General features: G+C 44.3%; 1 protein-coding gene across 3 annotated transcripts in view; it reads left to right on the top strand.

Annotated features, from left to right (window-relative positions):
- The first annotated feature begins 10509 nt into the window (after positions 1-10509).
- LOC102200571 (uncharacterized) overlaps positions 10510-17666 on the top strand; it is an 11418-nt gene continuing 4261 nt past the window's right edge. The window contains exons 1-4 of one of the 3 annotated variants that reach the window (XM_005734994.1): positions 10510-12300; positions 15368-15564; positions 16186-16330; positions 17187-17492. In XM_005734994.1, the coding sequence (XP_005735051.1) occupies positions 10699-12300; positions 15368-15564; positions 16186-16330; positions 17187-17492 (2250 nt within the window). In that variant the 5' untranslated portion in view covers positions 10510-10698. Of the gene's footprint in view, positions 12301-15349; positions 15565-16185; positions 16347-17186; positions 17493-17666 lie in introns of those variants that run through there. The other 2 variants (XM_013911342.1, XM_013911344.1) reach the window with 2 other exon arrangements.

The raw sequence follows: 17666 nt of genomic DNA, 5'->3' as shown, positions 1-17666 counted from the left end.
CTCCCCCCTCCCTCCCTCTCTCTCTCTCTTGGCTATTTGTGTAAAAAATTAAATCCTTGTCGCTTCATTTGAATTAATTGGGTTGAATGAATAAACGGTCTCGTTAAAACTGCACTAACCAGAAACGAGGTGCAGAGTTCTGCGTCGCTCAAACTGCTCCTACCTTATAGATCTTATGGGTGCATGTTGAAGAGAGCTCTACCTCCTGAGCTGCAGCCCAAATGAAAGCTACGTGTTAAAGGGTGAGGAGTCTTTGACTCTCCAGGTGAAACTATTATAACTCTGTGAAGATGAGCACTGACCACTGTGACACAATCCACTGATTTGTGATTTTTTTTTCTTGTGGGCTCAGCCGTGACCGTATACAGTTTTACATTTGATTTATATTGTGCTGATACATACCAAAGCAGTCAGGTAAAGAAAATAAATAACCTCAGTAATTCTACAATGTGGAGGAAGAGCTCAGGGAGTCATCCTCTGTGACTGACTAGTGTGCCGGTCCTGGTCTGTGAGCCAGAGTTCATGTGTGTGTCTGTTCTCGTGTCTGTTTCTCTGCGGTCCCAGAGTCAAGCTTGTGTCGCTCAGTCTTCATCTCGCCCCTTTTAGTGTATTTCCTGTTTTATTTTGACAGTCTCGTTTCATGTGTACAGTGTGTTTAGTTTTACTTCCCCTGCTGCCCTTCCTCTCGTTACCCTGCGTACACTTTAGTCCTCAGTCTCCATCTGCTCGTTGTCTCTTTGTACCTCGTTTGCTTTTGTTTCCCAACATCCAGCTCCTTGTTAGAGTTTTTGCATTTCTTTCTGTATTTACTTTGAGTTTCTAAGTGCAATAATAAAGAATAAAGATGAAGGTAATTCCCTTCTCTCAGAGTCCTGTGTTTGGGTCCCGACTTGATGCCTCACAACGGTTCATGACAGTAAAGCGGTGAAGGAGCGAGGAGCTGTGGCACCCAGTGAAGGCTGACTTTAATTTTATGTGGTCGGTGCGTTTGGAAGAGAAAAGCCCTTCTAGGTGGATGGAGAGCAGTGTGGAGCCAAGGTAGGAGAGCAAAAAATTGATTGGCTGAATGTAATTTATTTACAATAAAAATAATCCTGGCCAGGGGGCAACAAGAATTCAAATATAACAATATAAAAATAAAATTCTAAAAATCCATCAGCGAGTAGCCAGAATCTGCACAAATTGTTAAAAACACTAAAAGTCCAATAAAGTCCCTGTAAAATACTAAAGCAGCAGCGTCCCCACACGTCCTCTGCAGTCCTGCACTTCAGCGCCAAACTCTCCAGGTGGGCACCGCCCACAACTCTGCCCACCGCTGTTCTTCGTTTGACTCAGTCGTTAACGTTTGTTCAGCAGAGATCCAAACACTCCCTTGCTACAGATTACACAGGTTTCACAATAAAAGCATGCAATAAACTATAAGAACTAAAAACACACTTAGAAGATAATCAAAAGATTAAAACTTATAAAACATTGCGACTCATGCAAAGGGAGTGAACCTCAAACAAACCTCTCTTCCTCAGGATGACATTTATGTTCACTATCTTGCCAAAACTCTTCACTCACCCATCCAAATCATCAGATTCAGGTGTTCCAAGCACTTACGTGGCCTGCAGGCATGCGAGCTGCTTCTATAAACATTTGTGAAAGAACGGATCGCTCGCAGGAGCTCAATTAATTCCAGCATAGCGCCGTGATAGGATTACAGGACTTGCACAAGTCCAATCGCGAAATTTCATCAGTAGTAACAGGCAGGTATTAGTGATATCATTACAAAGTGGAAGCGACTGGAAATGCCAGGAACTCCGGAGGTAGGCATATAAAATCAAAGCATCAGCTGAGCCGTTCTGTGGCGCATGGGTCGCAAAGGTCACCGAGTTTCTGCAGAGTCGATCGCAACAGACCTCCAAACTTAGTGTGGCCTTCAGATTGGCTGAAGAACAGCGCGTGGAGAGATTCATGGGATGGGATTGGCCAAGCAGCTGTATCCAAGCCTTCCATCAATAAGTGCAATACAGAGCATAAGATGCACTGTTGAACAGCAGACTGCTGCTGGACACTAGAGCAGCACAGAGGTGTCCTCTGGAGTTACGGATCACAGACTCCCTCTTGAAGGTTTTTGGCAATCCAATAGAAAAATCGTTTTGGTGATTGCCAGGAGGACGGTACTTGTCCAATTGCATTGTGCCAAGTGTAATGTTTGATGGAAGGGGCATTATGATGTGGGATTGTTGTTAGGAGTTGGCAGTGTTGGGGAGTAACAGAGTACATGTACCGCTGTTACGTATTTAAAATACAAAATATGAGTGATTGTATTCCGTTACAGTCGGCTACGAGCCCGACACGAACCCGACGTATTAGCCAGAGGTCCCTTTACTACGGTGAAGGCAGACGTGTCAATGCTTTGAACAATATGGTTTATTTTATACACATTTCTATGACCCTGCATGTTTTTGTCTTTCACTTGTGTTGTGTTTCAGTGAAGTGAGTCTCTGCGCACGGCTGCACTGACTTAAACTGTGACTTCAAAGTGGTCTGTTTGTCCAGCTCCCATCAAGACTCCACGCAGATATTTCAAGGTCATTTCACTGCTTTAGACACATCACATTACCTGATCATAGCTAATGTTTCACTCCAGATGTTGAATCATTAGGTGATGGACTAGTATCAGAGTCCTGACCACTTCCACCATCAACCCAAATATCGGATCCCAAATGCAGGTTTGTACTGTTCTCTCTACAGGGACAAATTAGTTACAAAAATACACACATGCACTACTTTACCCCCGCTTCAGTGTTTGTGTGTTTTCTGTTTGGCTCAGCTTATATTTGGATGCGCTGCCTCAGGCCACTCAGTAGTTTGTCAGGTTATTAATAATATATCAGACATTCATTTAAGACAAAGCACGAGCTTGCAGTGCATGCTTATAGATGCACAGACCTGGAGCTATTCACAGCACAAAGAACAAGGACGCAGTTTGAAATATCACTGCCAGCCTCGCTGTCTGTAACTGAATGAGAGGCTGAGTTCTGTCGCTGATACAAATTAAAGTCACTCATTTAATTAATGGAATTAATTTTTACACATCAGTCTGAGAAGCTGTTAAAACTTTTTAAAAACCTACATGTTCTTGTATTTAACATCTTTCTTTGACAACTGAAAGATGTGACATCTTCAAGCACTGTCCATCCATCCATCCATCCATCCATCCATCCATCCATCCATCCATCCATCCGCTTCTCCTTTTCAGGGTGGCGGGAGCCTATCCCAGCTGTGTTAGGCCGAGAGGTGGGGTACACCCTGGACAGGTCGCCAGTCCGTCACAGGGCTAACACACACACAGACACGTGTTTCCAATTAACCTATCCCCACTAACTGCATGACTGTGGGAGGAAGCCGGAGTACCCACTCACACTAACTCCACACAGAAAGAACCGGCCTGATGGTGGAACTGAACTCAGGACCTTCGGCAACAGTGCAAACCAGCGACTTGAAGCACTGCTTGCAGCCTAGTCCTCAGAGGTGACAGACTCACATCCATGCCTTCAGTTCAATTTTACATCGATTTATATTCTTTTGTTGAAAAAATACTGAAGAAATACATTTTGGCTTCGTGCAGCCCACTCTCATGGCAGTCTGAGATATAATCACAGTCTGCATTTTCACCAAGTTGTGTTGCTAGACTTTTGACTTTTTTTAAGAGCCTTTGTTTTTCTATGGTCCCGGGTCATTTGACCCAAATTACATTTTCCAAACTCCTGCTGCAAATAAGAGCACTGTAAATATGTTCCTGCGTGAGACTGTTCACATTTACACGCTGCATAATCTTGTGGTATAAAATGGTGTTACATTAAGCTCTCATCCCTCTGCAGTTAATATCTCTGTTTAACAACACTGACATAAGAACATAAACATAATAAGTTTCTTTGCTTTCTGCTTATGGCTTTGAGTTCATTTGGAAAAGTTTTAAACATTTTTCCAAAGTTCTAACTCGTATTTACAAAAAATATTCATAAGATAAAGATCAGACTTGAACATTAAAGAGGTCAGAAGCGTTGTTATGCAGTTGCTAGTTAGTAAAACATTTTGACCAATCACTGACCAGAGGGAGACTTAAACTGAACCACCTGATTAAAGTAGAAATATATAAACTGAATAAAGAAATAAAAAAACTTGTAGTGCAGTTTCTACTTCAGTTTTAGCTCCATCCAACCTCCACCTACACTCTGCTTCCTCATCCAACACAAACAAACAGAAACAGTCTTGTGTCTCGTATCGCACCACAAATTAATTATCTCCGGGCACATATGTGCTCTCATATATACATCAATACACTGCTGTGTGTATACTGGTAAAGGCAGACATGTTCACACACATCCTCTCATTACCTCGGAGGTTTGTGCTGATGCTTGTCTGTTCCAGCTATTACACCTCGGTGTTAATTTCTTCAGGTGTTTGACAAGCCTCGGAGCTACAGCTTGCTCTTTGTGTAAGTGCTTTTTCTGAACTTCTCCCTATCTCTGCAGATTAGTCAGGGAGCAAATTACCTGCCTGCACAAAAAAAGCGCAGTCCTACACATTTTGCTGTGCTTGGTGCACAGATCTCCCTTTGAAGACGGGCCATGTTATTTCCCCTCTCCCTGCAGCAGTCCTGGCATGCAAATCATCACAAAATTACATTAAAAAAAACCTGCGCATGTACTGCGGGTGCTCTTATCAGCGTCTGCACAAACTGCATACAAATCAGGCCAGAATCACACACCACAGCAAAGGTCTCCACTTAAAAGGCTGGCTAATTGCTAATTGAGTAGCAAGGTCTAAAGTGGGCTTGCCTAACAAGAATTAAAATGCGGGGGCGCCTCATGCCTGTGAAGTGTCTCCGGCTTCCTGGTGACATGGCCCAGAGCACAAACACACTGACAAATGCCACTGCCGCAGCAGTAGAGGCTGACGCTTCTTTAGAGCTGTTTAAAAACATTGCCTACATATCACATAATGGATAAAACAGGTGAAATGATTTCTGCTTTGCAGCGACGCTGGCACGCAGTCGTTTCACTGTGGTGTGCATGGACAGGCGCATTTATTGTTAGCTGCATTTACACTACCATGTTTACAACAGACATTTCTTTTCCTACATGAAGCCCCCACCCGTCTACATCTTGGAATTAAGCATCTGTTTTATATCCAACTGCTTTAGCACAGGGCGAGATAATGAGACAGTGGGCCCCTGGGCACAGAGATGTAAAACACACCAATCCGCTCCACTTGCAGCTGTTACATGACTTTTTGTCCCTACTATAATAAAATTACTGAATTATGCAGAATATGCAAAGTAAAACAATAAAGACCTCTGCGATATTTCTTGCAATATTTAATCAAAATGTAATTATGTTTTCACAATAATAAATTGGGGTGTTTTAAAGTGCTGTGAAAAAGTATTTGCTCCTTTTGAATATTTGTCCCACTGACATGTTTCAGATAATCAAACAAATTTTAATATTAAACAAGATAACCTGAGTAAATGTTGTTTTTAAATGAAAGCGATTAAAGCCTACACTGCCCTGAAAGGAAATGCCCCCTAAACCCAGTAACTGGTTGAGCCACCTTTGATGGCATTAACTGCCAGTGAGTCTTCCAGACCTCCTTTGTGTTAATTCAGCAGATGCTGTGGGTTTCCAAGCTTAAGGTCATGCTAAATCATCTAAATTGGATTCTAGGCCATCCTAAAACCTTAAGTTTGCTTGTTGAGCCAATCAGAGGACTTGCTGGTATGTTTTAGGACATGGCCTTGCTGCATCACTCAAGTGCACTTGAGCATCAGTTCACCCAGCTGAATATTAGCAGCTGAATATTTTCCTTCTGGATTTTCTGGTACAGAGATTTCGTAGTTCCATCAATTATGTCAAATCGTTCAGGTCCTGAAGAAGTCAAACAGGCCATCACACTGCCACATGTCTCACTGCTGGTATGATGTTCTTTTTATGAAGTGCTGCTTTCATTTTGTGCCCGATGTAAACTTGTTGCTGTTGTCTCATTAGTCCCCAAAAGTCTTGGGGATCCTCAAGATGTTTTTTGCATTTGTGAGACGAGCCTTTGTGCTCTTTGTGTCCAGCAGGGTTTTCTCCTTGGAACACTTCAGTGGATGCTGATCGTCTTTCTTGTTGTTGAATCATGAACACTGATCATAACTGAAGAGAGTGAGGGCTGCAGCTCATGAGATCATTTCTGGCTTCTTTTTGTGACTTCCTGGATGCGTTGTTGAAGCCTCATTCTAAATGAAATCCTCTCCAGGCCGAAATATCTCAATGACTGTTTCTTGAGTTTCTTTGGGTCCTGATGAGATTTGTTGGTTAATAAACCTATTTAGGCATCTTCACTTTGTCTGACAGACAGTAACGGGTCTGGCAGTGGCCTGAGTGTGGCTACTGAAACTAAACTTGGCTTTCCAACAAAATGTGATTAACAAGAGAGGGCCACTACTGTTCTACTCATGTACGTTTTAGCTTTCTTCACTTAACACATTAAATCATCATTTCAAAAACACATTTTATATTTACTCAATTTAACTTGTATAATATAATAATAGGAATCTGATATATCTGCTTTTTTGTTTGTTCTTTTAATTTGTTACTTAATAACAATAAGTATCTGATTAACAATAATTATCAACTAACAGACAAGAATGAGTTTGTGTAAAGTTTATAACTAGCTAGCATTAGTAGCATTAGCACTTCACTAAAAAAATAATTGTCATTAAAGATTGTCTTTATTATTGATACACAATCTATTTCCAAATGCAAGAATGATAACTGCTGAATTTAAAAGGCTGACGATTAGGGAGCTGATTATTTAGGCCTAGAGACCAGTTCCTAAACGGTTTGTGGCATTAGCTGGGAAATCGATTGCTAAACCCCAAATTAAACAAACCTAGAGACTGCTCAGTGACCACCTGACGATGGGCAAAAGTGTGCACACTTTTGGAGAGTGGTTGCTGGAGATTGCCAGCAGTTGCTAGCTTGAAATTGGTTGCAAAGATAAATATACAGTGCGGCACCCAAAATCTCTTTGGAACTGATCAGATCATTAGCAGGTTTTTGTATTTATCCAGTGGAAGTGTAAGAAGTACGACCCAAACCAGAAGCACAGAGTGTTTGGCCTTAAAGTAAAAACAGCGTCTTTTGAAATGTGTTGGTTACAGAACAACATTTACGTAGAAGGCCAGTGTTCTCAGTTTGCGGTTTATGTCACACGAGTTTCATTACCGATTGAAGAGCAAATGGCAAGTGTTTGCAGACAAGTTGGAGGCTTTCATCCAAATAACAGGCAACTGCAGCAACCACATCAGCCTCTGTGCAACTGATATCACCTGGTGACAGCCAGCAACCACTTGCCAATCAGTCAGGGACAACATGATTTATCCTGCTAAATGAGCTGTCTCTTCATTTCAAAGACTGTGATGTTGTGAGTAGTTGTAGGGAAACAGTTATTTCAACGGTAGCTTGTGTGAGTTGTGTGGTTTATGGTAATCCCACACACCACATGATTAAGTTGAATTATACATTGTAAAGTCCACTCACTGGAGTTCACAGTGAGTGGACTGTTCCAATGATTTGCTGATTAAAAATGAAGCGCTTTGTTTGCGTGGTCGATGTGCAGTTGTGTTTTGTAATATTGTTGACACACATTTTCATGGGAATTTGAATGAATTCAAAGTTTTGTTTTTTCGATTACACTCTAAAGAATATTTTATGATCGCCGCCACTCTTTCTGTCACAGGAGCAGCAAGCTCTGTAGTTTAATATGAGATAATAATTTGATGTAATCCCAACAGTAATGAGAGCAGTATGGGGTGCAGACTGTATATCAAGGTCATGTTTGCCCAGGGGAGGAACCAGTGCTCTTAGCTCGGAGCAGGCATAGAGCATGATGGGATGCTATATTAAGAAGCTGCTAAAATAACTGTTAACATAACTGTGCATCAGAAAGGGAGTCTGAGACGAAAAGATCAATGCTGCATTCTTCCATTGAGCCCAGAAAAAATGCAAATAAACAAGCAGAGCGATGGTAGGTGTGTGGTAGGGTTACTATGACTGCAAACTAAAGCAATTTCACCTAAATCCTTTTGGGTCAAATGGTTCATATTGATAAGTGGGACATGTTAAAGTGCAAATGCATTAATTCAGTACAATACTTCCTTTTAGGTTGGGGGACTTCAAGGTTACCTCTGGCTCTTGGTACTGACATTTAATGCACTTAATGGCTTAATTTATAAAATGTACGTTAACATGTTGCAACAATAAGAAATGTAAAAGAGCTGCATTAACACACAGACAGTGAAAAACCACCACTTTTACCCAGAAGACAGATTTCAGGGACCGCTACTTGTATTTTTATATTTTACTTTTATTTTCAGCCTCTGTGTTGGTTTGGGCACTGAAGCTGTTGGTTAGGTTTAAGAATATATCCTCACCTCAGCACCTGTGTCGGCTGATTTGCTGAAACATTAAAGGACAATATGTTGTAGAGTTGTGCATGCATGCAGTGCATCAATTCTTCTAACTGGGAGGAAGAGGAGGAGGTAACTCTCATTTAAAAAAAACTACAGACGCCTTGCATTGTAATATAATGGGGTTGCCTTGTCATGGTCCTGCGCCACGTTGGCCCAGTATTCTTAATTTTCGTGCCGTGGTTCCTGGGTTCTGTTAAGATGCTCCTTACTTGATTACCCTCTGTGAGCCCTCGTCTCTCCTTGAGTTTTATTCCATGTGTTCCCCAGCCCGTTATGTCTGTGCTCTCTCTCTCTCCTCCTGTCTGAACCTCTGTGTACTTCCTGTTTTACTTTGACAGTCTCCCGTCAGTGTTGCGTTACTCCTGCCGTGTCTTGTTATGATTATCTGTGTCAGCTGTGTTCCCCGTGTGCTCCCACTTCCCTCGTTAACCCTCTGTGTATTTATGTCTGCGTCTCCCTCAGTTCTGTGTCGCGTTCTCCCGCATTCATGGCCGTGTGTTTCTCTGTGCAATATGTTATAGTTTCCAGTTTAGTTTGTATGGTTTTTCTGTCCAGCAATAAAGCTGTGTTTTGAGTTCAATCCTGCCTCCGTGCGTGCTGCGTTTGGGTCCTCATCCTGCCTGCACACAGCCACAACCATGACATGCCTTCACCCAACAAAAGAGTCAAATTGTATAAAAGTATGAGAAAATGATCCTGCTCACTTCATTTGTGACCTCAATAAACACTTTCCTGATGAGTTTATGGCCTCAATATTTTCAAGTCATTTTGAATACATGTTTATTTTGTCAATTTTATACACGTTTGTCACGTCACTACCACACTGAGCACGCAGCGTCCCTCAGTTTCTGAAGCATATGTCCAGAGTTTCAAAGCTCACCTTGAGGTTTCACAAACAGGATTTTTCTTTCAGTCTGTGTTCGATCAACATCGTTTTAAAATACGAACATGACTTTAACAGTAGCAGCAACACAGCTGTAATCCATACAGTTTGCAACCACTGAACATAATGATATGAATGAAAGGCCCAAAGGTCCAGGTGCTTCTCTTTTAGATCCGAATGTCCCTCAACAATTACCAATGTTGTTCATGCAAAAAGCACAAAAATCCCAGTGCACATATTCAAGAAATGCTCAGATCAGTTTGATTTATTAGCTCAGTTCTACAGTTTCTGTGGCTTAAAGATGGGTCTCTGTATTGTTTGGTGAAAGGACTCATAAATTTGCTGCTCCGTTCTCCTGTCTGTACTGCTTCCTATCCCTTGTGTTGATGCCACTTTATTACAATCACAGTAACAGTAATTTTATTTTTCAGCAGTTGAAATGATAAGCTTAGGCAACCCATTAAATTACAATGCAAGGCTTCTGTAGTTGAAATGATAAACTTTAGGGGTGCAAGTTCCCTAAAATACAAAACATAAACAACATGGGCTTTTCCAACTACTGCTGATGTCCACTTTCCCCACGTGAGTCATGTGCCACGTTTTCTAAATTGTGATTACCTCTGATTGAATATTTTGACACCCATCTGCGTGCATTGGTGGTCCAAAGCAAGAAAGAGACTCTGACCTTTCATGTCACAGATATACCTGGATGTTCTCTACATTGCAACAATAAAAAATACACAAATGATATTGAATTTTCACTGAGCTGCAGTTCTGGGTTTCTTTTTAACCGTGTTAACTCCACTGGACTACATCATGTGCATTTTTGCTTGTTTCACGTGCTTGTATCATGACCTTACTTTCTTTTTATAAGGCACCAACTGGACTCTGTGACTGGTGCAGCAAACACACGAGCACCTAAGCTATCCACGCGTGTACGTAACTAAAACAAGCTGCGTGATATTTATTGTTGCTTTTCTTTCAATCTTGGCTGCCTTCCGTTAATTTTCCGGTTAAGTATCAAACTGCTTCTAAAGTAAAAAGATATTTGGATACTGGCGGTGGCACTACTGCAGTCTTGCCATTTTCCTCATCAGTGCTCGTGCTGCTGGTCCAATATTCAGTCCAATACTGCAGCCTTTCTGGCAGGGAGCGCGCCTCCAAATTTACCCTCCCGCTGCGCTCGCTCCCCGTACCTTAAAAAACGCGTGCACGGCTGAAGGTCACTTAAACACAAAAGGCTTTCAGCGCTGCGGTCCAATATAGCGCATGCGCGCTGCCGGAGGACTGCTTCACAGACCGCAATATGGCGAGAATGCCTGGCAGCGGAGACACGGAGCAGGAGCAGATGAGCTGCCCCGAGAGGAGCAGGGATGAGGAGGAGGAGGAGGAGGAAGATGAAGATGAGATTCAGGAGGTCCAGATCACCGGGGAGGAGGAGGACGAGGAGTCCGACAGAGATGGAGTGGAGTGGGAGTCAGGGAGCACAGTGCTGGACTCCAGCGGTTCCGCCGCGCAGACACAAGCGGTCGTTATGCGGAGTATGGACCGAAGGGAGGAGGAGGAGGGGGAGGCGGACCCACTCGGCAGCAGCATCTCCTCCGGGCGCGAGTCTCACCCGGAGGGAGAACTTCAGCGGTCAGAGCGAAACAAGCTGAGCGAGAACACCCGCCTGGCCACCAGGTACGCCGTGAGGATCTTCAGGGAGTACCTCAGCGAGAAAGCCCAAAGTCCAGACTTTGAAACTCTGGACAAGGATGCGCTCTGCGCTGTGCTGCGCTCCTTTTACGCCGAGGCGCGCTCCAAAAGTGGACAACTGTACAGCAAGTCCTCCCTCATCAGCATCCGGAGCTCTCTCAATCGGTACCTGAACGAGCCGCCCTACTGCCGCACCTTGGACCTCACCAAGGACCCAGAGCTGCGCAGCGCCAACCTGACCCTGGCCGCGGTCATACGGAGGCTGGAGGAGCAGGGTGCCGGTCCGGTGGTGCAGAAACAAGCCATCACGCGCTCGGACCTGCGGAAACTGTACGAGTCCTCTGTGTTCAACACCGACACCCCGTTTGGGCTTCTGAACAAAGTCTGGTTTGAGACCTGCATGTATTTCTGCACCAGGGGAAGAGAGAACCAGCGGGAGCTGGAGGAGGACTCGTTCGGCCTGGCCGTGGACGAGGACGGAAGAAAGTTTGTGTATTTTAAAGCTCTCGGACCCTATCACAAGTCCCGCTCCGCCGCCTGGACCAAGAAGCGCCCGGACGCAGACGAGGACACGCTGCCGCGCATGTACGAGACGGGCACGGAGCAGTGTCCGTACGCCAGCTTCGTCCGGTACGTGTCCAAACGGAACCCGCTGTGCAGGGCGTTCTTCCAGCGGCCCCGGGACCACTGCTGCGCGAGCGACGTGACGTGGTACGAGAACAAAGCCATCGGGAAGAACCTGTTGGGCACGAGAATGCAGATGTTGTCGCGCGCTGCCAAGCTCTCGAAAACCTACACCAACCACTGCATCGGTGCCGTCTCCATAGCAACCCTCAACAGCATCGTGGGGGCCGCGGGCTTCAAGCCCTCGACGACGCTTTACGTTGCCTCGGAAACGGTCAATGGTCACGCGCAGTCCCACCTCCAGCTCGTGATCCCGTACCTGCGCAGGGTCAGCGACGCTGCGGATCTGAATCAGCAGCAAAGCACAGAAGCAGAGACGTCGAACACATCGCCTACATCAGCAGCAGCAGCGAGGAGGGAGAGCAACGAGGACGACCCGGGAGCTCCCTCTGCCAAGAAGCGCTGTGTGCGCCCCGGGACGCGCGCCGAGTCGCCCGCGGAGCCGAATGAGAGAGAGTCGGTGCCTGCCACAGCCACGGAGTCCCGTCTCGCACAGTCCGGCGCCCGGTCCCCTGTGCCCACAGAGGTAACCCGGAACATGTTGGTCCGTTTTCATCTGTTGGAGCTTCAAGCTTCCCGTGTTAAACCCGACAGGGAGTCAGTCCCGTACCGATGTGACGCCCATCTTTAGGAGGAGAGTTAGTTAAGAGCGCAATAAAATATTAAACTAGTAGGTGTTTAAGGTGGGCTGTAATCTATGAAAAACTTTATTTGAACTGCTTTATTAGGGGCTTAAAGTAAAATTAAAATAAACAGACGCTCAGGAAAAGCATACCTATTCGAGTTGGCTACCTTAGTGAGCACTCTGACTTTATTTCTCTTCTCGGGCAAATACAACTTGATGCCTTTAAGAAGTACATCAGTATCAGGGTGAACTTCCTGTTACAGGGACATCTGGGATCAGATCAGCCTAATAAATACAGAGAAATAAATAAAAACAAAATACAGATGCCGAACCATTGCACCCTTCATTTACAAAGCAATTCATCACTTTTGTGTTATTTTCACGTCGTATAATCTTGAACATGACATAAAACATCTGTAATCATGTAGTTTACTTCAGTGGTGCCACAGTGTGAAAATCGATGCACATAAAGACCTACAAACACTAACCTGGAAGCCTACTTAAGCGTTCAGTTCTTTAGATCTAGGTTGTAATTGGATACCAAAACATTACACGTGCTCAGTTTTTCAGTGAAATAATGAAAGTAGAATTTAGCTTAAAGTCCTGTACCAGAGTTTGTGCACCCTTTATTCTGAATTACAAACATATAAAAGCATTCGCACAACATCAGCTCTAGTGCTTGGTACGAGGGAAAATCATTACTTTGTAGTCACAAATGTTTATCACTAAGGGCTGCACAGAAATATGTACATGCATTTGTCTGTGAAGGCTCTCAGTCATGCAGGTCATCGTAGTCTAAGGAGCTCGGAAAGAAAAGCGTCTGGACTCGTTTAAGTTGCTTGAAGAAGTGGGTAAAAAATGATCTGATTGTACATTTTTATATTTTTGCTACTGAAGTTGCTCTGACGTAAACATAATGCAGAATTACAGAATCTCACCCTGTAGGAAACTGTTGTCCATGTGGCCCAATCATGTGAGGAGAAGCAGTGATTTGTCTTTGGGAGTGTCCCTCTGTTGCCAAGGGTAACTATACCTGCTGATGAATTTATCCACCATGCATTAGTGCCATAGCTGCAGGGTACAGACTGCTTGTTGGGCAGTCACAACACGCACACACACGCACACATGGATTATATAGATGTGATAATCTGTACCTGCTATACATCGTGTGAGGCCGGTGTCTCAGCTGTTTGTTTGCCCTTCATGGTGCTTACTCTGATATTTATTCATATGTAATTTGATGTACGTGTACATACAAGCAAAGAATTAAGCAAAATGTTAAAATTATGAATTAGACAGTTGAACTGTTTGCGCTCTCTGAGGTTAAAAAATTAAGGTCAAGGGAGACGAGGCAGGAATGTGAAAGGTCACAGCAGAAATCCTTTAACAACACCGAGTCATTCAGGAGGAGCTCGGAGTAGAGAGACTCGTCCTCCACATTAAAAACTACCAGCTGAGGTGTTTTGGGGATTTGTCTAAGATGCCTCTTGGATGCCGTCTAGATGAGGTGGTTCCTGTATGCTCTTCTGTAAGGAGACCCTGGGAAAGCCCCAGAACAAGCCAGAGAAGAGTTTGTCTACTGTCTGGCTTGGAAACACCTCAGTGTCCTCTTCAGAGAGCTGGAAGCACTGGCAGGAAGAGGAAGGTCTGCTTATCTCTGCTTAAACCGCTGCTTACACTCTTACGCTGCTGTTTTCTTTAGCAGTGCCGGTCGTTGATTACTTAGCAAGTTAATCCCTTACATATTCATCTGTAGCCCTTATTGTAGAATTGCTCCATATTATCATAACATACAAACTGGCACAGTGCTACAGCTTATGTAGCCAGTAACAGCAAATGTTCAGGGCATATCCTCACTGCAGACCATTCACATTTAGTGTTCAGTGTAGTTGAACTGACATGAACACCATCGTTTGGAGCAGAACAGGTTTGAAAGGAGCCGTTGGAACAGAATGAAAGGAAACGGCGGATCAGTCTAGAAGAGCAGAGTGAAAGCCCAGAGGACGTGTGTTCCCAGCCTGTCAGCCACTGGCCTCCTACCAGGCTGCCAATTGTTTCTTTCAGAGCTTAATGATTTGTTTCGTGCCAGACACCTGGCACTATAACGTAGCCTACAAGGCAGTCAGGAATAGCTCTGACCGAGCCGTATCTGTGAGCCTGACAGGATGTCCTTGTGCTTCTTAGCTTCCTGTCAGGCTCCTGGCTTTACCTGACAGTCCCGAGTCTGCCTGGCAGGAACTGTTCTAAGCAACCAGCGCCTCTGTAAAACTGTTCAGGTCAGGTTTGCTTGCAGGTTTTTATACAAACATCAACGAGACCCAGTTTGGCTTCAAGCGCAAAACATCTTTCAGGAGCTGCAGATAGATGCATTTATTATGGAGCATGACTTCATGACAACACGCAGAGATTTCTCTAGTTTAACCTGCAGCAACCAGCTGTTCACATAAAGGTTGAGGGTGCTGCACTTCGGGTTGCAGAGGTGGTTGTGCAGTTCGCCTTGTTGTCTCCAGCCTGTCCAGCTCGGTGGCAGAGAGAGGTTTGCAAATAATTGCTGCATAATTTATAAACACAGATTGCCAACATGTTGCAATCAGTTACATTTGCTCTGCAAGCGGTCGCAAGTTAATACATAACTCGTGGGCGGCGATGAAAATGAGTGTGCTGAAGGGGACAAATCTCCCCTCTTTGCTATATTTCCTGCCTCTCCTCGATCATTTTGATTTATCACAGATTGCACGTAAACGAAAACTTGATCCAAACTGATAGCAGGCTGCCTTGTTGCTGCCTTGTTGCTAAATTGTTGTTTAAACAGACACATAGCAGTTCCATGACTTGGTGATAAATATGTTCCAATGTATTAACTGTAAAGATAACCTATGTCCATGGATGTGGAGATATTCATGGCTATGTTTGGTCTTTTTTTCATATACTGGCACCACCATCACTGCAGCGTGTATTTGTGTCCCAGGACAGACGTAGCAGCGGCAGCTGCAGCAGCATGTCGAGTCAGAAGCTGGCTTCTTGGTCTCCGATGTCTCCCCCGTGTACCACGGGAATCCCAGCACCAGCTCAGCTCACCAAAACCAACGCACCAGTCCACATTGATGTAGGAGGACACATGTACACCAGCAGCCTGCCCACACTCACCAGGTACCCCGAGTCAAGGTGAGGCACACATCCAAGCTTTTAAAGTACATTCCCCCCATTAAAATACACAGGATGGCTGGTGGACGTATGAGTAAAGCTAAGGCTGTAATCCACCTCAACACCTCAATATCAAAAGCTCTTAATCAACAAATTAGTTCAACGTTACTGATTATTTGGAATATCTGCTACCTTAATTATCACATTTCAATGCAAATGGATATTTTTCCTATGATTCAGGAAACCGAATTTTAGTATATTGAGTTGGTTTTAATGGCTTCTCTGCAAAATATAGAAAGAGTTTGCTTTTCAGTTATTTGTTCAGAAAGTTTAAATCTGTGAATCGTTTAAGAGGCAGCGGTGATCTACTTCCTGCTTCATGGGGAAAAGGTGGCCTGCTGTCCACACATTAAGGAAAATGCAGATATCTCAGCTCATCAAACAGCGAAGATTTGATTAAAGAAGCCTCATAATCTCGATCACTGTACACTGTTACAATAAACTTGATCATCTTTGAACCTACTTTTTTAAATTAACTTAGCATTTACCCTTCAGTGAGCTAGGAAAGGATTTAGCTGCAACATGTACATTTCAATTTAGCCGCAGCTGAGTGTAGAAACCTGTTTCCTTCTCTTTGGGCAGAATCGGGCGTCTGTTCGACGGCACAGAGCCCATCGTGTTGGACAGTCTAAAGCAGCACTACTTCATCGATCGGGACGGGGACATGTTCCGCTACATACTCAACTTCCTGCGAACCTCCAAGCTCCTCCTGCCTGATGACTTCAAAGTGAGTGCCTGATCAGGTACTTCCACAGTTCACCGCTGCTGCGTGACCTAAAGCAGGGAAACAAATGTCAAAAGAAAGACTTGAACCTCTGTCAGAGTCTCACACGAGCCTGTCGCTTACAGTACTGAGACTTCTTTGAGTGACTCTGTTGCCCTTTTCTGTATTTTCTGTCATATTCTCTCAAACATCATAAAAATGACCAATAGATAAACTGCAGTAAAATAAATGAGTATTTGTTCCATTACTCTAGGAAGGCGACAGGTTATGGCAGCAAAATGACCCCAGATCTCAAAACTGATTAATGCATGGAAGGATTTATAGTAGCAGTGGCTTAATGTTTGCATCAGGGAAATTACCTGTTATCAACATTGTGAGACTTCAGGCGAGAAACAGGTAGCAAGTCCGTGCCAAAGACACATTCATTCTCTTCATTAATTCTTCATCACAATTATGACAGCCCAAACAGAAACTGCCTGCAGCCAGCGTGTGCAAACTTCTTCATTGGCTTGTAGCAGCTTTCAAATGAATCAGAAGGTTTTGTATGTGATTTGTTTATAGAATAAATGAAAACGAGTCTTCCTTCGGTTAGTGTGTTAGCAGCAGAGCAGCTGCTACCAAGGCTTTAGTACACCTTTAGTACTAAAGTACTGAACGAGCATTTATATGTGTTAATGCATTTTTTAAACTTTGTTTTTTGCAAGAAAACGTGGAGTTTTCTGCATTTTTTGGTGGGTGTTGTGTACTCATCTGCATGTGTGTGTATTTGTGTGCATTGTGCGTGTTCTTTTGGCCTGTGTAAGTCTGCACTTATGCTTCTGAGAGTGTTTTCTTGTTTCTGCTGTGTGTGTGTCTGCAGGAGTACTCCCTGCTCTACGAAGAGGCTACTTTCTTCCAGCTGGCACCTCTAAAGACCGAGCTGGAGCGCTGGAGGGCTGAGCAGGAGCGCCGGGACGTTTCTCGAGACTGCGAGTGCGTCGTGGTCCGCGTGACGCCGGAGCTCGGTGAGAGGATCAGTGTGAGTGCATCCCGGGCGCTGATGGAGGAGATTTTCCCTGAGGTGACTGATATCGTCTACAGTTCTATGAACGCCAGCTGGAACCAGGACCCCACACACGTGCTCCGCTTCCCGCTCAACGGCTACTGCCACCTCACCTCAGTTCAGGTACATAACATCCTCTGAGCCACACTGGTTTATATTCTCTCAACATGTCAGATGCTGGAGTGAGCAACGCAAAGCATTTAGGTACAGTGGGGCAAAAAAGTATTTAGTCAGCCACCGATTGTGCAAGTTCCCCCACCTAAAATGATGACAGAGGTCAGTAATTTGCACCAGAGG

This window comes from Pundamilia nyererei, unplaced genomic scaffold (genome assembly GCF_000239375.1).
Source record: "Pundamilia nyererei isolate P.nyererei 1_Seehausen unplaced genomic scaffold, PunNye1.0 scaffold00061, whole genome shotgun sequence".
NCBI lineage: Eukaryota > Metazoa > Chordata > Actinopteri > Cichliformes > Cichlidae > Pundamilia > Pundamilia nyererei.
This window is presented reverse-complemented; position numbering and strand designations above follow the sequence as displayed.